At 42.6% G+C, this 21107-nt stretch overlaps 1 protein-coding gene across 3 annotated transcripts in view; it reads right to left on the bottom strand.

Moving 5' to 3' along the window:
• Window positions 1-9880: 9880 nt before the first annotated feature.
• LOC132407041 (cadherin-11-like) overlaps window positions 9881-21107 on the bottom strand; it is a 251172-nt gene continuing 239945 nt past the window's right edge. For all 3 annotated transcript variants that reach the window (XM_059993281.1, XM_059993279.1, XM_059993280.1), the window contains 2 exons: window positions 20008-20259; window positions 9881-11355 (listed from right to left, as the gene is read on the bottom strand). In XM_059993281.1, coding sequence (XP_059849264.1) covers window positions 10862-11355; window positions 20008-20259 — 746 coding nt within the window. In that variant the 3' untranslated portion in view covers window positions 9881-10861. The remainder of the gene's footprint in view (window positions 11356-20007; window positions 20260-21107) is intronic.

Genomic DNA, 21107 nt, shown 5'->3' on the forward strand with positions numbered 1-21107 from the left:
CTGACAAATGAAAGCCAACACACCATGCACTTTCTTAACCACTCTATCAACTTGTGCTGAAGGAAGTTCAAAGTAAATTTATTATGAAAATACAAATATGTTATCATATACAATCCTTATAACTAAATAAATCCATAAATGAATAATAATCAATGAAAAATCGCACCCAGTCGGGCATTCAATCAGTGTGCAAAAGACAACAAACTGTGCAAATACAAAAAGAGAGAAATAATAAAGAGTTGTGGATGGAGAATTAATCACCAGGTTACTCTGCTGTGGATTCCAAATGCTGACATACACTCAGTGACCTCATTATTCGGTACAGGATATGCCTACTAAAGTGGCTACTGTGTATTTCTGTATGTTGATAATTTTCTGTTGCTTTAGCCCATCTGCTGCAAGGTTTGATGTGCTTGTGTGTTCGGAGATGCTCTTCTGCACATCGCTGTTGTAACATGTGATTACTTTAGTTATGATCACCTTCCTGTCAGCTTGAACCAGTCTGATGATTCTCCTCTGACCTCCCTCATTAACAAGGCGTTTTCACACACAGAACTGCCGATCACTGGGTGTTTCTTGCACTATTCTCTGTAAATTCTAGAAGCCGACTGTGTGTGAAAATCCCAGTAGATGAGCAGTTTCTGAGATACTCAAACCACCCCGTCTGGCACCATCAATCATTCCACGTTCAAAGCCACTTAGATCACATGTCTTCCCCATTCTGATGTTCGATCTGAACAACAACTGAATCTCTTGATCATGTCTACATGCTTTTATGAATTAAGCTGCTGCCACATGATTGGCTGCTTAGATATTTGCATTAATGAACAGGTGTATAAAGTGGCCACTCCGTGTATTCTTCTGCAAGCCTTGATATTTTTTTTACAACAAAATTTTAAAGGCGAGCAACTTTAAGCCAAGGGGGAATTCGCTCAGCAACAGTTTTGGAATGCAAGATTGCTGGTAACCCAGTTTGAATGAGCTTCATCCATATTCATCTGAGTTCTTCCTCAGTGATTTGGTTCTCAGGGAATTCGAGGTTTATTTTGCCTGATTCCTTCTGAGATGGTGAGTGCTCGGCAGAAGCAATCTTACCCACAGACCCACAGCCATTGATGTTGAAGTTCTTCATCAGTGGGTGTCTGAGGGATTGACTTTGTGAGATTGATAGCTAGACGAGATTCGACACCCACTAAGATCTGACACTGGGACTGTTGGGAGATGAAGTGCCAGAGCCGAGGATCTTTCATTCCTGTTTTACAAGTACAAAGAAGCTGAGACCATAAGACTTAGAAACAGTAACTTCTCCTGGTCCAACTACATTGATATGACCAGCAAGAAAGTCCACCAATGCCTCTATTTACTCAGGAGGCTAAAGAAATTCTGCATGTCCTCATCGACTGATACTAATTTTTACCAAGGCATTATAGAAATTCATAGAAATTATTCTCTTTGGATGCATAGTGCCTTGTAAAAGAAAATAAGACTATATCGCATAGGAGCAGAATTAGGCCTATTGACTCCTCTCTGCCATTCCATCATGGCTTATTTATTATTCCTCTCAACCCAATCTCCCTGTAACTTTCTCACTATTAATAATCAAGAACCTATCAACCCCTGCTTTAAGTATACCCAATGACTTGGCCTCCACAGCTGCCTATGGCATTGAATTCTACAGATCCACCACCCACTAGCTAAATAAACTCCTGCTCATTTCCGTATTAAATGGACGTCCCTTTGTTTTGAGGCTTCACGCTCTGATCCCAGACTAGGATGTGGAGACTGTGGAGAGGTTGCAGAAGGGGTTTACCAGGTCGCAGCCTGGATTTTGAGGGTATGAATTATGAGGAGAGAACACAATAAAAGGCATTCCCTCTGGAGGCAGAGTAGCTTGTATAAGGCCGTAAAGACATAGGAGATGAATTAGGCCATTGAGTCAGAAGACATACTGGTAGGAGCAGAATTAGCCATTCAGCTCATCTAGTCTGCTCTGCCATTCTATCATGGATGATTTTTTTATCCCTCTTTATCAAGCAGTAGCAAATCAAGGCTGAGTTGTCTAGAAGACGTTTCACCATCATCCGAGAGGCTTCTTCAGTTCTGATCCATGGTGCATAGTTTTCTGGCTTATAAACTCTATGAGTTGTTTAAAGGTATATCAATCACATGAGGGTTGTTAAGAATCATAGAGATAATGAGAGGGTCATTAGTCTTATCATTGCATGAATGGAGTTGTGAACTGTTGTGGAGATGCTGGATTGAGATTATTGTATTACACTGTAAATAGCTGTCATATCCCACCCTGTCCGTTCATGGATGGGTTTTACGGTTTGACAAAGATAACTTCTTTAACCCCTCTTTCAAACCACCTGCCCTCCCTGTCCAAAAGGTGCACATTGTTATCTTCAAAGAAGTGTCTTCAAAGAAGTATCTTCAGCCGATCTGTGCTGTTCTCATTGCACTGGAAACCATATACAATATTGCTCTGTTTATGTTTGGGTGTAGGACCCTTGGGATGGATGAGTTTCTCTCTGAGTGTGTTTGTAGGTTTAAAAAACTCAGGGAGTTGGAGTTTGTTGAAAATCCTTCTCAGTTTCTCTGAAACTCCAGCTACACGTTTTTCCATCTGCTTTGCTCCTGACCTCTGTCTGTTGGACTGATGTCCCTGCTGGTTTTTGTTGCTGTCTTGACAAAGGCCTAGTCAGGGTAGCTGCAAGCTGTCAAGGCTTCTCTCAAATACTTGCACTCCTTACCTTTAGCTCTAACGTTGTTGGGCACAGTCCTGGCGCAGTGATGTAGTGTTCGGCTAACCCCCAACTTGAGTTCTAACAGGTGATGAGTACATCCAATCATAAACAGAGCAGTATTGTAAATGCAACGCAATGAAGATGCCACAGATCTGTGTATCGATGAGATAAAACAACCACTTCACAAACAGATGGCCCAACATAGGAGGGCTAACACCTCAGGTGGAGACTCAGCTGTATGGAAGGACAAGGGACAACTCTCTAATTATAACAATCTGCAATCTGAAAGAGGGGTTAAAGAAGCCATCTTTGTCAAAATGTAAAACCCAATCCTGAACAGAGGGGGTGGGGTATGACATCACCTATCAGCTACTTCCAATGCAGTCCTGACATCTGTACCCCGGTGTCTCCACAACTATTCACACCTCCATTCATGCAAAGGTAAGACTAATGACCCGCTCATTACCTTCATGACTCTTAACGACTCTCATGTGTTTGCTATACCTTTAAACAACTCACAGAGTTTATAAACTGGAAAACTACCCAGCATAGATCAGAACTGAAGGAGTATCTCGGATGTGTGGCAAAAATATTTTCTAGACAACACAGCAAGTCCAGGTGCCTTGATTTACTATTGCTTAATACACAATGACCTGGATGGCTGAGAACCTTCAGATATCCCTTTTAATCCCATTTTCATTGTAACCTTTGACACTGACCTATCAACTTCTGCTTTAAAAATACCCAATGACTTGGCCTCCACAGTTGCCTGTGGTAATGAATTCCACAAATTCACCTCCTAAGGGCTTCCAGGAAGTTCATCTTTTGTGAAATGGTTGTGTCATCCCTTCAGAAAGCAAGTGGATTTAGTCCTTACTTACGGTAAGGACAACGCTTTAGTCCTGAGACTGTTTTATCTGTCGGATTATCCAGAAAGAAAAAGTAAGAGGGAAAATATGACCTTCAATGCAAGGTCATTTTTTTCTGCTAAGAAATTATCCTATTTATTTTATTTTTTTAGTGATACTGTGCGGAGTAAATCATTTCAGGTCTTCAAGCTACATCGCACCAGTAACCCCTGACAAACCTGATTAACCCTAACCTAATCACTGGACAATTTACAATCACCAATTAACCTACCTGGTACATCTTTGAACTGCGGAGGAAATTTGATCACTTCGAGAAGACCCTTGCGTTCCACAGGGAGGAGTTACAGTGTCCCCTTACAGAACAGCACCATAATTGAACTTTGAACTGCAGAACACCCAATTTGTAATAGGTTTATGCTAACCGCTACGCTACCGTGTCATAGAATCATGGAGTCATACAGCACCGCCACTGTTCCCTCTAAGCTACGCTGGTGCATGGCATGCAGTAACTAAAATGCTTCCGCTCACATAGCCTCTGTTGCTGCACAGCTGGAATTTTATTTTGAATAGCGATAACATAATTTTGAAATCGATGTTAATATAATTGTGAAATGCCCTGTAATTAATTATGTATTAATGAATATAATCCATAAATTTTCTAAATAATAAACATCCCACAACCTTTACTTTGAAACATTTTTGAGCTTCAACGTATTTATATTGCCAGTGTTTCAAGTTCAAAACTGTTACAAATTATAACAATAAACACAGAATGGAAGTCAGTAGCTCATTAATAAACACTGAACACCACCACCACCTAGTCAAAACATTTTATTTTTTCTATTGTGTCTGTTAGTTGTTTTGACTGCCTGACATTGTTTACTTTTGTTGTGAGTTGTTGACAGTGTTTGTTTGATGCAAAAAATTCACAATTTTGACATTTTTAGGAAGTAATCTTTCAAAAAGTCAGGATGCATATTATAAAAAAAAACACATTTAAAGTGTTGCCGAGTTTTCAGGCTGTGTAAGAGTTTCCTGCTCAGAGCAATGGTGGGTCCGCACAGCTGTAAAAAATAGAGAGAGCATTGAGCAGAGATAACAAGCCCTCCAGTACACCAGGTCAAATATCCGTCCATGCCAATCTCGCTTATCAGCTCTCCTTCATAGCATTCTCTGCCTTGGTGTTCAAGTGCTCATCCAGATATTTTTAAATGTTATCTCTCTGCTTTCATCATCTCCTCAGGCACTGCCTCATAGCGTTATGCTGTTCACTTTTTAACATGTCATAAATGCAATGTATGCTTACTGTTAATCTTCTGCAATATATTATGTGCAAATTTATTTGAGGTAAAATTACGTTATGTGTTGTGTGTGAATTAATGTAGTGTTGTGCACTTTGGTCTGGAGGAATTTTTTTTTGTCTGTATACATGTATACTATTGAATAACGATAAACTTGAACATGGCCTTCCAGATTGCAACCGGCATTTACTCAGAGTGCTGGCATTCACTGTAACAGGCCCTTCCAGCCCAATGAGCCCATGCCACCCAATTCAAAGGTTCATTTATTTCCCGAAGAATGTATCCATTCACAACTCTGAAATTTGTACTTCTCTAGATACCCTTGAAACAAAGAAAGATCATGAAAGTCATTCAGAAAGAAACATCAAACTCACTGCACAAAAAAAACCAGGAACATCGGCCCACCCCCAAAATACAACCCCTCTCCTGCACGAAAAGCTCCCCAAACATCTACCCCAAGCACCCTCCCCTCACACACCAAAATGGAAAAGGAACGGGTGATAAAAAAGACAGAGTATAAAAACCACAAGTCTGAAAAAGTGCAGTCCTTCAGCGCAATAGTCCAATCCATGTCGGTGAACCATACCATCCTACGATGTAACTGACATACATCGAAAGAGAGGGACACCACATGATACAGAGAGGCCTACCTGTCCACAGTGACAGGTCACTCACACACTCCTCCTCCAGCAGCAATCAAAAGACAAGCAGTCGGCGCTGAAACTCTCGCTCGCCTTCTGCATTCACCTCGATGTCTCAGACTTCCTCTGTACTGTGTCAGCGATTAATGAACACTTTAAACAGTGAAATAGAGTTGAACATCATCTCACGCTCCATCTCAAAGTTGCCCAACATCAATGCCATCCAAGTAGGTGCTCACTTTCCAGAATCTTCTCAGAGCCAGTGAAGCGCCGGATCACTCGGACAATCTCCGAACTGTAAATCACAGGCTCCAACAGATGCAGGAACACATTTAAGGTAGAAAAAAAAGACATAAAAAAGCTATTTTTATTTGCTATCTGGAAGATGTCGACTGAGGGAGTGTTGCACACTGACATCATCATGACCGGAAAGTTACACCCATGTGACCTATTAGCCTACGAACCGATACATCTTGAGTTTGTAAGAGGAAACCAGAACACCCAGGATTTACATGGCCTCGTGGAAAACGTGTGGAGCTCCTTAGAGACAGCAGCAGGATTTGAACCCAGACCACAGGCAATGTAATAATGTTACACTAACTGCAACCCAATTCCTTCTGATTTTAGCCACCTTCAAACCCATTTAAAGTTCAGTTCTTGTCGTCCTATTGTAGAAGATGTGATTAAATTGGAAACAGTTCAGAGAAAATTTATGAAGATGTTGCCCGGATTAGAATATCCAGAACAAGGAACATTACTTCAGTAACAGGGATCACTCATTTGAGGCATTAAGAATGGACTTTGTCTGCTAGATGGATATATCTTTGGAAATCTCTTCCCAGGAGAACTAGAGAGATTGAATGTTTGAATACAAAAACCCAAAACGTACATACCACCAGGCTCAAGGACAGCTTCTATACTACTGTGACAAGGCTATTGAATGTTTCCCTCGTATTGTAAAATGGACTCTTGACTTCACAATTACCTCTTTATGATCTTGAAGGTTACTGCCTTACTATCAACCTGCACTGCATTTTCTCTGCAGCCGTTCCACTTTATTCTGTACTGTTATTATTTTACCTTATTCTACCTCAATGCACTGTGTAATGAATTGATCTGTATGAACAGTATACAAGAAAAGCTGGACATCAGTACATCAGTACATGTGATAATAATAAACCAGATCCAACTCCAACTGCAATTCCACTTCCAATTCCAATTTTAATTCCAATATTCGAGCCTGATGTTTGAAGCCAAGAGCTTTTAGGATCCAGCTGGAAAATAAGATTGCAAGATTATATCTCACTCTTATCTACCTACCTATACTTGACTGAGAGAAGACAGCTGGTTGAACGGTGCCGACCTCTCAAAGACAGTAAAACTTAAGTGCTGATTGTTGCCTTCAGGAGGGAGAAAAGAGGGCACACATACATCAGTCTATGTTGGGGGATTGTCAGTGAAGGGTGTCAGACGCTATAAGTTCTCTTGCACGAGCATATCGGATGATTTGTCCTGGGCCCAGCACATAGGTGCAATCATAAGGAAAACATTCCAGTGATTTTACTTTCTTAGGTGGTCAGGGAGATTTAGTCAGTCATCAAACACTCAAGGGAACTTCTGCAGATGTGCTTTTGAAAGTACCCACACCAGCAGCCAACTCATCAAATTGCCATCAAGTCCACCACCACCAGGACCACAGTCATCTCTGAAACTTCTTTCCTGTAGCTATCCAGATTCTCATCAAAACTCACTGAGGTGTAATACCCTAACTGTCCCTGCACAACATCTGTTCAATGGTCTCTCCTGCTCTCCTTGTTCTGTTGATTGTTATTTAATCTGTTTATATGTTCATATTTATTGTTTGATTATTGACATTTGTGCATGCGACTGTTCTGCCAATTGTTGATTGCTCATGGCTATTTGACCTATTGTCTTGTAAATTGTGGGTTGCTATTGTGTTGTCTGTTATGGTATTTTATACTTGGCATTGAACCACAATAAATTCTGGCAACACACACAAAATGCTGGTGGAACACAGCAGGCCAGGCAGCATCTATAGGGAGAAGCAATATCAACGTTTCGGGCCAAGACCCTCGTGAATTCTGGTATGTTTTTCAAATCAGCAGTAAAGTGATTCTGATTCTGATCCTGACTGGTTGCATCATGGATTGATACTGCAATTTGAATGAATGGAAATGTAAAGCTGCAGAGAGTAGTGAACCTGTACATCACAGGTACATTCCTCTCCACCGCTGGTAGCACCTACAGTAGGCACGCCTCAAGAAGGCAACACCCATCATCAAAGATCCCCATCTTTTCATAGCCACCTTCAGACAGGAGATACAGAAGCCTGAAGTTCCACATCAACAGCCGCTTCAGCATCAGGCTTAATATCACTGGCATATGTCTTGAAATTTGTTGGCTTTGCAACAGCAGTACAATGTAATACATAATAATAAGAGAAAAATGTATGTGTGTGTATATATATTGTTTTGCACTGTGTACGTACATCTACTGATGCCTCTGGACACATCTTCAGTGATGTTCCTGGAATCATCAGGTGTTTCGGGTCTTTCAACATCATACACCCTCCTCCAGGTGACCGAGCTGGGGCTGATCAGACCCCAGCTTGTGTCCAGATGGCTAGCTACACGTGACTCCATGCCTCCCCTCTCTTGAGCCACAGCCACCTTGAGGCCCTCTCTGCCATATCGGTGGTATTGCTGATGGCTCTTCTCTTCCTCTCTCCCTTGATGCCCAAATTGCTGTAGGCTCTGGCTAAGGAACGGGCTGCAAATCCCCTACAACCAACCTCCTCTGGGAGACACCTCGCTCTCCATCCAGCCTGCGGGCAGTTGCTGACCAGTCCTGCGTACGTCGATAGCTTCCTTTCAAAGGCCTCTTCCAAGTGATCTTCCCATGGGACTGTCAGCTCCAGCATCACCACCTGCTTCGTAGACTCAGACACTAATTATTTAATTTAACAATTGAATATTAAATTGTTGAATTAAATTATTAGTGCAAAAATAGAAATAAAAGAGTGGTGAGGCACTATTCATGGGTTCAGTGTCTTTTCCGAAATCAGTTGACAGAGGGGAAGAAGCTGTTCCCAAATTGCTGAGTGTGTGCCTTCGTGCTTCCATACCTCTTTCCTGATGGTAACAATGACAAGAGTTGACCTCGGTGATGGGGCTGCTTAATGATGGATGCTGCCTTTTTGAAGTATTGCTCCTCGAAGATATCCTTGATACCATGGAGAAGCGGCTAGTTAGAATGCTCTCCATGGTACATCCGTAGAAATTTTCGAGTGAGATGTTCACTTTCAATGCGCCCTCTGCAACTGGATCCTTGACTTCCTAACCGGAAGACCACAACCTGTGCGTGTTGGAAGCAATATCTTCAGCTCACCGACAATCAACACTGGCATACTTCAGGTGCTTCCCTTCAACCATTCAGCTTTTGAACCAACTAGCAACACCTCGGCCACTTTGATCACTTTGCATTAAAATCAACACTGTTGTTCTAATTGTGTCCTTTCTTGAAAAACAATGGTGTATAATTTGTTCAATATTGTGTTTCTCGTGCATGTTATTTTTCTGATGTTATGAAGCGATGATTGTGCTGTAAGAAGGACTTTCATTGCACCTGTGTATATGACAATAAATTTGACTTTGATAATCAAAGTAGATACAACACATCATTTCCTGCTTGGTTTAGATTTAAACCCAGAATTTCCAGACTTCTTAAGTAGGGGTTCCATGCACTGAGCAACAAGTAACCTATGAAGATTGCCAATGGTCAATGCCTGGCATAGTGACCTAGTGTTCCACTGTCAAACCTCAGCCCAGTCCGTCATCAAAGGTAAAAGCACTCCCCTCCACTGAGCACATCTACAAAGAGCATTGCCACAAGAAAGCAGCATCAGCAGGAAGCTACAGGAGCCTCAGGACCGACACCAGGAACAATCATTACCCTTCAACCATCAGGCTCTTGAACGAGGGGATAACCACTCACCCCAACACTGGACTGATTCTAGACCTACAAACTCCTTTTAAATATTCTACAATTTGTGTTCTCAATATTTATTGCTTATTAATTTTTTTTGCTTTCCTTTTCTATTTGGACAGTTTGTTGCCTTTGCATTCTGGTTGTCACTGTTGTGTGTTGCTATCATTAATTATATTGTGTTTGTTTCTATTTACTGTGAATGCCCACAAAAAATGAATCTCAGGGTAGTATATGGTGACATTCATGTACTTTGATAATAAATTGAACTTTGAACTCTCCCGACCACCCTGACAACAGGCACATTTGACAATGACTTGTAGAAAAATCATTTTATTGTAAAGTCCGGCTTCTGTGGCTGAAGCACGATAGGAAAGCAGAAATACAATGTCCATAAAATAGAATAATGATGCCTTAACATTTTGTTGCGATTCGTATTATTGAGATTCATGGTTTTTTTTACTAAAATAAGAACTTTTAAGATTGTACAAATTGACACATAGAAATGACATAGACATCAGGCATTTGTCACTGTGGTGGGAACAGATTCTGTGCCCGACACATATTAAACACAATACTTAAAGCCAAAAAAAAAGTTTACAAGATTTAAACAGGAATAAGGTCTTTTTCTTTTATTTTTGCAAAGACGGATTAGCTTGGTGCCCGTCAAAGATTTTAATGTCACTGTAAGACGTACCATGAGGAATACTGCCACGAATGTAAAAAGTTCAATTCTGTGACTGACTTAAGGCTCAAAATTCTGGCTGTGTTATCTTTGCTGCTAATGGCACCTTCTGTTCCTGGCTGAGTCCAAAAGCTCGGTAGAAATGGTGTTTATCCTCTTCCCCCCACAATAACTGACCTCACGATGTTACTGGAACTCTAAAGCTTCGGTTACTTTTTGTCCAGAAGTGGTTGAAATGATCACGGGGAAGCCGACTCAATCATTTCGGTTCTGCGCCTGCCAACAGTAGGAACTTTGAGTGAGGCCGAGTGGCAGAGAGGAGGACAAGTGAACCATGGAAATGATTTTGGGGTTGGGCGAGGCCGTTTTCACAGTATCCATCTTTGAAACATAGAACGTCCAACATTTAAAGGATGGAAGTGTCAGTTCCTCTGCTCAATACAATTGAGCATATATATATATAATATATATATATTAAAAATAAGAAAGGAAAGAAAATAAAAAGAATGTATATCTGCCCGATTCCAGCAAAGTTCTAGCTCAGCGTTCCGGCTCTCCAAAGTTGCTTCATCTTTAATGTTGAACTTTAAGGCCAGTCTAATAACACTAATCGTTAAGAATCATCCGAGACGTCTTTAGATCCGTACAGGTCTGCCAGCCGTTTAAACCGGGGTCCCCAGCTGTTGAGGTAATCGTAGTTCAGGTCGGATTCCGTGCTGGCCGATTCCAGAGAGCTGAGTGAGCCCGCCACCGATCCCCTCCCCTCATAACCGTAGATCTGGATGGAGTCGTAGGGCGGGGCGGTGGGGTCCCCGTCGGCTTCCTGTAGCCTGACCTTGATGAAGTCGTCGACGTCCACGCTGTTGGGTGCGGCGCAGAAGCCCTGCCGGGGGACGTACTGCAGCTCAGGCTTGATGTCTTTACGCGGCAGGAAGCCGTTGAGGCCGTCGGGGTTCTGCAGAGTTGCGATGTCGAAGGCCTCCGTGTCTTCCTCGCCTCCCCCCTCATCATCGTAGCTGATGATGTTCTCCCTCACATCCTCCTCCTCGAAGACGATCAGGGGCTCCTTCTTCTGGTGCCTCAGCGTCACAAACAAGACCACGATCACTGTGGAGGCAAAGAGACAGGGCCAACGGCCGGTTACCAAGGGAAACCAAATGAGTTGTCAAGGCTGTTGATTTTCCAAGACTCCATAGAGTCTGTCTGTACTTACTGCCTCTGAAAAGCAGCCAGACCCCACCCTCACCAGACATTCTCTCCTCTCCCCTCCCATTGTGTGAAAATATAAAAGTCTGAAAGGATGTATCACCAAGCTGAAGGACAACTTCTATCCCACAGTTATAAGACTCTTGAATGACTCTTGGCTCTGGACATTAAGGAAGAAATCTTCACCTCACGTAGCCTTTGCACCTTATTATCTACTTTTAGCGTTTAGAACATAGAAGCGTACAGCACTCTACAGGCCTTTTGGCCCATGATGTCACGTCGACCTCTTAAGCTATTTCAAGATCAATCTAACCCTTCCATCCCGCACTGCCGTCACCTCCATTTCAAATACTGCATTTTTATTGCACTTTCTTCGTAACACTTCATTCTGCTCTCTGTTATTGCTTTTCCCTTATCCTACCTTAAATGACTTATTTTTGAAACGTCCTGTATTGCAAATCTAAGTTTTTGACTGTTTATCAGTACGTGCCAGAATAATAAACCCATTCTAAGTCAGTTCCAACAGTTGAGCACCTAAAGAGGTGTGTGACCATGGACGTGCTCAACCAGTAATCAAACAGGGTAGTTTCAGTAATGTGCTGCACAGTGAGCAATGCTCAGCTAATACAGCTGCTAGCCCACAGCTCCTGCTCCCCTTAAAGGAGATGAGTAGGGCACATCTTCAACACAGAGAGCAGTGGGAGGCTGGAGTCAGAATCCTGTTTATTCTCACTGTAAAATTTGATGTTTTGTGGCAGCAGTACAGTGCAACTCATAAGAAAATTACTATAAGTTTCAAAAACTAAATATGGATATATAAATAAGTAATAGACAATAAATAAGTAATAGATGGAAAATATTAAGTAATTAATAGATAAAGAGATATATAAATAAATTAATCAATAACTAACTAACTAACTAACCAACTAAATAAATAAGTAAATAGATAAATAGATATAGATAAAACTAAAGAGTCCAAAAGAGGAATAGCAAGATAGTGTTCATGAGTTCACTGTCCTTTCAGAAATCTGATCATGGAGTGGAAGAAGCTGTTCCTAAAATATTGCATGTGGGTCTTCCAGCTCCCGTACTTCCTCCCAAATGGTAGTAATGAGTAAAGGGGATGCCTCAGATGGTAAGGCTCCTTGATGATTTCCCAATCAATTCCTCTCTGATTCTCCTTCCTCCCACCTACACACAAGGGGTAATTTACAGCTGCTAATAAACCTCCCACTTAGCATGTCATTGGGACCTGGGAGGAAACCAGGTGCACCTGGAGAAAACTCCCAGGTTAAAAGCAGAACATGCAAACTCCACACAGACAGTGGTGGAGTTGGAATTGAACCCAGGGTGCCGTCACTCTGACAAACACTCAGAGATTAGGAACAGCTTCTTCCCCCTTCCCCTCATATTTCTGAACGGACAATAAATCCATGTACACCATCTTACCATTTTGCTTTCTTTGGTTCTCTTTTTGCACTGCTTATTTTATATATATATACACATATACATTAAATTAAATATGTAATGCAAAAAGAGAACCAAAAAAAACAAAATAGTGAAGTGGTGTTCATGGATTCATTGTCCATCCAGAAATCTAAGGGCAAAGGGGAAGAAACTGCCCCTAAAAATGTCAAGAGTGTGTATTTTGGCTTCTGCACTTCCACCCCGTTGGCAGTAAAGAGACCCTTAATACCGGATGCTCTGCCTTTTTGAGGCATCACTTGGCTACAAGAAGCCTGTATACTTTACTGCACCAGCAAGCAAGTCATAGCAGCATCAGAAACCATCACACTCTCTGATAAGAAAAGCAAAACAGTGCCCCCACTACTTGGGATTTGCCGTTCTCTCATCACCACCAATGAACACGACCTCACAGTTTTTTTTGCTCTCTTTCTGCACTACTTAATCTAACTTACATGTATATTTCTTATTTTATAGTTTATTTTTATTCTGTATTGCATTTTACTGTTGCCGTATAACAATAATTTCACGACTGATGATAGTGATATTAAGCCAGATTCTGATTCTGGAAGTCAGCAGGGCTCTGTCAAAAGCAGGTTGTGCCTTACCAGCCTGACTGAATTTTCTGAGGATGTGACTAAACACGTTGATGAAGGTAGAGCAGTAGATTTAGCATAGATGGATTTCAGCAAGGCTTTTGATAAGGTACCCCATTCAAGGCTTATTGAGAAGGTAAGGAGGCATGGGATCCAAGGGGACATTGCTTTGTGGATCCAGAACTGGCTTGCCCACAGAAGGCAAAGAGTAGTTGTAGATGGGTAACGGAGGTCAGTGACAAGTGGAGTGCGTCAGGGATCTGTTCTGGGACCGTTACTCTTCGCGATTTTTATAAATGACCTGGGTGAGGAAGCTGAGAGATGGGTTAGTATGTTTGCTGATGTTTGTTGTGGATAGTGTGGAGGGCTGTCAGAGGTTACAGCGGGACATTGAAAGGATGCAAAACTGGGCTGAGAAGCGGCAGATGGAGTTCAACCCAGATAAGTGTGAAGTGGTTCATTTTGGTAGGTCAAATATGATGGCAGAATATAGTATTAATGGTAAGTCTCTTGGCAGCATGGAGGATCAGAGTGATCTTGGGGTCCAAGTCAATAGGACGCTCAAAGCAGCTGAGCAGGTTGAATCTGTGGTTAAGAAGGAATATGGTACATTAGCTTTCATCAATTGTGGAATTGAGTTTAGGAGCCGCAAGATAATGTTGCAGCTATATAGGACCCTGGTCAGACCCCACTTGGGGAACTGTGCTCAGTTCTGATCACCTCACTATAGGAAGGATGTGGAAACCATAGAAAGGGTGCAGAGGAGATTTACAAGGATGTTGCCCGGATTGGGGAGCATGCCTTATCAAGACAGGTTGAGTGAACTCGGTCTTTTCTCCTTGGAGTGACAGAATGAGACGTGACCTAATAGAGGTGTATAAGATGATGAGAAGCATTGATTGTGTGGATAGTCAGAGGCTTTTTCCCAGGGCTGAAATGGTTGCCACAAGAGGACACAGGTTTAAGGTGCTGGGGAGTAGGTACAGAGGAGATGTAAGGGGTAAATTTTTTTACTCAGAGAGTGGTGAGTGTGCGGAATGGGCTGCCGGCAACGGTGGTGGAGGCGGATACGATAGGGTCTTTCAAGAGACTTTTGGATAGGTACATGGAGCTTAGAAAATTAAAGGGCTCTGGGGTAATCCTAGTAATTTCTAAGGTAGGAATATGGGCCTGCATTGTGCTGTAGGTTTTCTATGTTTCTATGGAAGCACCAATGCACAACCCTCACTCCCAATAGGATGCGTACCACAGAGATACGATGAGCATTAAGTCAAGGCTTTGTAATGGATGGAGTTTTGTGCCGTGTTCAGGAGTTTATTGTCCAAACAGTTTAATGTGCTTGTTATTGCTTCTGTTCAGATGCCCTGTGAAGAATAGCTGAAACTAATGAGCTGTGAATAATATTGTTTGAGACAGTTGCCATGGGCTGTCTGCAACAAGACAAATTTTGATGTTACCTGTCAAGGGAACACAATATACAAGCAATACACTTGGGGACTTTACACTGAATGTGATGGAGGGCGCTGGTTAGACCATTGTTGGCGAGATACAGCGATGTTACTTTGCAGTCCTTATCCCCTCCATGATGAACAAAGTAATTTGGTTTATTAAAGGAATTTAAATGAGTACCAGTGGCACTTAAAAGTCTCCAATAATGAAATCTTAATTTAACTGGCTATGTCAGGGAAAATAATGATCACAGAAAGCAAACTACGAAAGCAACACGGATGGAAATTAAAATTTTAAGATCTGCAGAAACTGTCAGTTGGAAAATGAAGTGAAAGATTCTGGCAAAGAGCCCTGAACTGTGAGCAAGCATTCTCAACACAGCAGCACTCTGTTCTATGCACTGCCCACACCTCTGTACCCAGATGGCTGCTGGCTCTTTCTCTTTCTCCCCCACACTTCTGCATCTCTTTTCCTGCGATAAGAGTTCACACAAGTCCCTCCATATCCTACGTGTCACCTGCACAGATTTCTAATGGCCTCTCTCATTCTCCCCAACACCTCTATCTGACACATTCCAGAATCTGCAGCAAATCACAGTCACAAGAGATTCTTACAGGTGCTGGAAACCCGCAGCAACACACGCAAAGTGTTTTTGGCAGAACCAACTAGCTCCCAAATTTAGGTGCTTAATCACATCACAGACAAGAGAAAATCTATAGATGCTGGAAATCCAAGCAGCACACACAAAATGTTGGAGGAGCTCAGCAGGCCAGGCAGCATCAATGGAAAAGAGTGAACATTCGACATTTTGGGCCGAGACTCTTCATCAGGATTGGAGGAAAAAGATGAGGTCAGAGTAAGAATGTGGGGAAAGGGGATGAAGAAGTACAAGGCAGTGGGTGATTGGTGAAACTGGGGGAGGGGGAGGGGTGAAGTATAAAGCTAGAAAGTTGACTGGTGAAAGAGATAAAGGGCTGGAGAACAGAGGTCATGGAAGAAAGGGGAGCACCAGAGGGAGCTGATGGGCAGGTAAGGAAAAAAGTTAAGAGAAGGAAATGGGAGTGGAAAATGGGGAAGGAATGGCAGAGGGCAAATACTGGAAGTTTGAGAAATCAATGATCATGCCATCAGTCAAGTCATTTTTATTGTCATTTCAACCATAACTGCTGGTCCAGTACACAGTAAAAATGAAACAACCTTCCTCCAGGACCATGGTGCTACATAAACAACACAAAACTACACTAGACTTCAGACTTACACGGGACTACATAAAGTGCACAAAACAGTGCAAGACAGTACAATAATTAATAAACAAGACAATAGGCACAGTAAAGGGCAAATTACAATATAATAATAAATGATGTAAATGTAAATAATGTTTTAGCAGAAATTGAGAAAGAAATGAGCAAAAATTCCATAGGGAGTGGAGTGGTGTTCGGGAAGGGGTGTGTGTGTGTGTGTGTGTGTGTGTGTGTGTGTGTGTGTGTGTGTGTGTGTGTGTGTGTGTGTGTGTGTGTGTGTGTGTGTGTGTGTGAGAGAGAGAGAGAGAGAGAGAAAGAGAGAGAGACTGGTCTGGGTATTGACGAGTCTGATAGCTTGGGGGGAAGAAACTGTTGCACAGTCTGGTCGTGAGAACCCGAAAGCTTCGGTGCCTTTTGCCAGATGGCAGGAGGGAGGAGAGTCTGTATGAGAGGTGTGTGTGGTCCTTCACAATGCTGTTAGCTTTGCGGGTGCAGCGTGTGGTGTAACTGGTGTAAATCACATTGGAGGTTACCCAGATAGAGTATAAGGTGTTGCTCTTCCAACCTGAATGTAGCCTCCTTTATTGCCACAATGACACCACACTGACGCTCGAGATGCTTTTACCAAGTCTGCTACTGAACTACAGTTAAATTTGCAATCCCCAAAGATGCACCATTCTGACAAAGACATGAGATTGTGCAACTGCTGGAAACCCAGAACAGCATACACCAAATGCAGGAGGAACTCAGCAGGTTAGGCAGCATCTCTGGAGGGGAACAAAGGGTCAATGGTTTGGGCTGACTCCCTTCATCAGGACTGGAAAGCAATAGGGCAGAAGACAGAATAAGAAGATAGGGTGAGAGGGCGGGGCATGAGCTGGAAAATGATATACGGGGGGGGGGGGGGTTCATGCTCTGTCCTGCTCATCCTTGTTAACCTGCACTTTAAATATACCCAATGACTTGGTCTCTACAGCTATCAGTGGCAATGAATTCCACAAATTCACCATCTTCTGGCTAAAGAAATTCCTCCTTGTCTCTGTTTCTAAAGAGTTGTCCTTCTATTCTGAGGCACTGCCCTCTGGTCCTGGACTCCTACACTATTGGATATATCCTTCCCATATCCACAATATCAAAGCCATTCAATATTCAATAGGTTTCAATAAGAATGCCCTTCCCTCCAATGAATACAGGTCCTCATATATTAACCCATTCATTCCCAGGATCATTCTCGTGAACCTTCTCTGGACCCTCTCCAATGCCAGCGCATCCTTTCTGAGGTATGGGTGCAAAACTGCTGCCTGTACTCCAAACATGATCTGACCAATGCCTCAGCATTACATCATTGTTTTTGTAATCTAATCCTTATGAGGTGACTGTTAACACCTAGATCTCTGAAACAGTTTATCTAGTTATTATCACATTGAGGTTTGGCTGCTGTATCACAACAGTAAATGAAGTTCCTTTCTTTCTGTATTTGCACAGTTTGTTGTCTTTGTACACTAGTCGGTGCAGTCTTTCATTGATCCTGTTATGGTTATTATCCTAACCATAACAGACCATAAAATGTTCCTTTCTCACTGCTACCATCAGCTAGAAGGTACAAAATCTCAGGACTCACAACACCAGGTTCAAGGACAGTTACAACCATTAGGCTCTTGAACAAAAGGGGATAACTACACTCACTTGAACATTCATTGAGATGTTTCAATCAATGACCTCACCTTAAGGACTCAATGTCATTATCTCATGTTCTTGTTATTTATTGCTACTTATTTGTATTTGCACTTGCAGAGTTTGTTGTCTTCGGAACTCTAGTTAATCTTTCACCGATCCTGATACAGTTACTACTCTGTAGATTTGCTGAGTATGCCCACAGGGAAATGAATCTGAGGCTTCAATATGGTGACATACATGTACTTTGGTGATAAATTTACTTTGAAATTTGTTGTCTACAAAGAGGTCTGGGCCTTCTTAATTTCCACATTATTGTGTACAGCTTTTGTTACTATTACTGGAAAGGTGTAATTAAACTAGAAAGATTGCAGAAAATATTTACCGGGTTGCGGCCTGGACTTAGGGACCCGATTTACAGGGAGAAGTTGTGTAGACCTCCCCTTGTAGAGGCAGGAGCACCAGAGGGAGCTGATGGGCAGGTAAGGAGAAGAGGTAAAAGAGGGAAATAGCAGTGGAGAATAGGGAGGGAGAGGAAGGGGACAATTCGAGAAATGGATGTTCATGCCTTTAGGTTGGAGGCTACCCAGATGGACTTTATTCCCTGGAATGTAGGAGATTGAGGGGAGACCTGTTAGTTATAATCAGATCATCAGGACAGGGTGAAGTCACATCGTTTATTTTACCAGTGGGGAGTTTGAAATCAGCAACAAGAGATTTAAAAAGGACATCAGGGTCAGCTTCTCCATACAAAGTGTGGTATGAATTTGGAATGAGTTGTTATCAATTGTGGTTGACACAGGCCCATCGGCAATACTTAAAAGCCATCTTCTGTAGATAAGTACTTGGGCCAAACACAGGCAAATGGGACTAGCTCACTGGGAACACAGATGGGCCAAAGAACCTGTTCCCATGCAGTATGACTGAATGGACTAATAAAACACACAAGCAGCTCTGCTACCTCAGGAGGCTAAAGATATTCAGCATGACCCCTTTGATGTTTGCTGTACCACAGAAAACATCCCATCCTTGCATCGTGGCAACTGCTCGGTCCGTGAGCACAAGAAGCTGCAGAGTTGTGAACACAGCTCAGCACATCACGGAAACCAGCCTCCCCTCTATGGGCTCTGTCGACATTTCTCAATGCCTCAGTTAAGCAGCAGCACAATCATAGACTGTGCCTACACTGAACATTCTCTCTTACCTCCCCTCTCATCTGGCAGAAGATACAAAAGCCTGAAAGTATGTATCATTGGGCTGAGGGACAGTTTCCGTCCCACTATTATGCTACTAAACAGTAGGGTGCACTCTTGACTTCACATCTTTATGATATTGCATCTTATTGTCTGCCTGCACTGCACTTTCACTGTAAGTTTAACCCTCTATTCTTAATCCTGATATTGTTTTACCTTGTTCTATTTTGAACTGAAGTGATGAATTGATCTGAAGATCACAAGATCGTAAGATATAGGATTAGAATTAGCCTATTCAGACTACCGAATCTGCTCCGCCATTCCACCACGTCTGATTTATTATCCCTGTCAACCCCATTCTCCTGCCTTCTTCCTGTGACCTTGGATGTCCTGATTAATCTAGAACATATCAACCACTGTTTTAAATATACCCAATGACTTGCACTGCACAGCCATTTGTGACAACAAAATCCCCAGATTCACCACTCCCTGGCTAAGAAATTCCTCCTCATCTCTGTTCTAAAGGGACATCCCTCTATTCTGAGGCTGTGCCCTCTGGTCCTAGACATCCCCACAATACAGAACAATCCTCTCAGAGTCCACTCTGTCAAGGCCTTTCAATGTTTGATAGTTTTCAATGAGATTCCTTCCTCATTCTTCTAAGCTCCAGCAAGTACAGGCCCAAAGCCATCAAAACCTGCACATATGTTAACTCTTTCATTCCCAGATTAATTCTTGTGAACCTCCTCTGGACCCTCTCTAATGGCAGCACATCTTTTCTTAGTTAAGAATGGATGACGTGCAAAACAAAGTCTTCACTGTACCTCAGAAATGAGACATTAGTAAAGCAATTTAATGACTACTGGTGTTTATGAATCTATAATACGATTGCCGACTCTCTGTCTAACTCTTATTTCATTGTACAGTTCCACTTACCGAGTAGTATAATGATGCAAGTAAGTATTGCGATCAAGGCACCAGTGCTGAGACCTGCCGGCAGCGTCAAGGGCTCGGCGTTGCAAGACTGCACGCTGCCGTCCGCGCTGCAGCTGCACACACGGATGGTGAGGGTGTTGGTGCTGCTCAGGGGGGGCGCGCCTCCATCCGAGATTATCACCGGCAACAGGTAGACCTCTTGTTTCCGTCTGCTCATAGCACCCTTCCGCACCCTTATATCGGCCATGTTTGCTGTGGGGTTAAAGAACGTCACAGAGTGATTCACACAAGGATGGTAAGTAAAGAGATTAAAAATTAGATTTACTTGTCACATGTACATTGGGACATCAAAACATGGAGTGAAATGCGTGGTCTTCATCAAAAACCAACACAGTCAAGGATGAGCTGGGGGCAGCCTGCAAGTGTCCAGCCCTGGCACAGCATGCTTGCAAGTTACTAACCTTAACTCTTTTCTTTGGAATGTGGGACAAAACAGAGCACCTGGAGGAAACCCATTCACTCATTGGAAGAACGTACAAACTCTTTGCAAGTAGCAGTGGGGATTGAATCCAGATTGCTGACACTTGGAAACACTATGCTACCATGCTGCCCAGTGGCCTGGCCGGGTCCAAACACATCGAAGCCATGACGAAGAAAGCTCACTAATGCCTCATCTTCCACTGAAGAAATTTGGCATATCCCGTTTGATCCTTACGATGGAAAGCATCCTGTCCAGATACGTCATAGCTTATTGTGGTAAATACACTGCTTATGGTGGCAAGAAACCATCAGGATTTGTGGACACGGCTCAGCACGTGACAGGAATTAGCCTTCCCTCCATGGGCTCTGTGTATGCCTATTACCCTCTCAGTAAAGCAGCCAGCATAATCAAAGACCCCACCCAACCCAGTCTTTCTCTTTTCTCCCCTCTCCCATCAGGCAGAAGATAAAAAAGCCTAAACATACATACCACTCAACCCAAAGGCAGTTCCTATCCCACTGTTACAAGACAATTGAATGGTCCCCAAGTCCTATTAGATGGGATCTTGATCTCATTGTGGTAAACTATGTGTATACCTGTCTGGACACGCCCCTCTGCT

This window comes from Hypanus sabinus, chromosome 17, assembly GCF_030144855.1.
Source record: "Hypanus sabinus isolate sHypSab1 chromosome 17, sHypSab1.hap1, whole genome shotgun sequence".
Classification (NCBI taxonomy): Eukaryota; Metazoa; Chordata; class Chondrichthyes; order Myliobatiformes; family Dasyatidae; genus Hypanus; species Hypanus sabinus.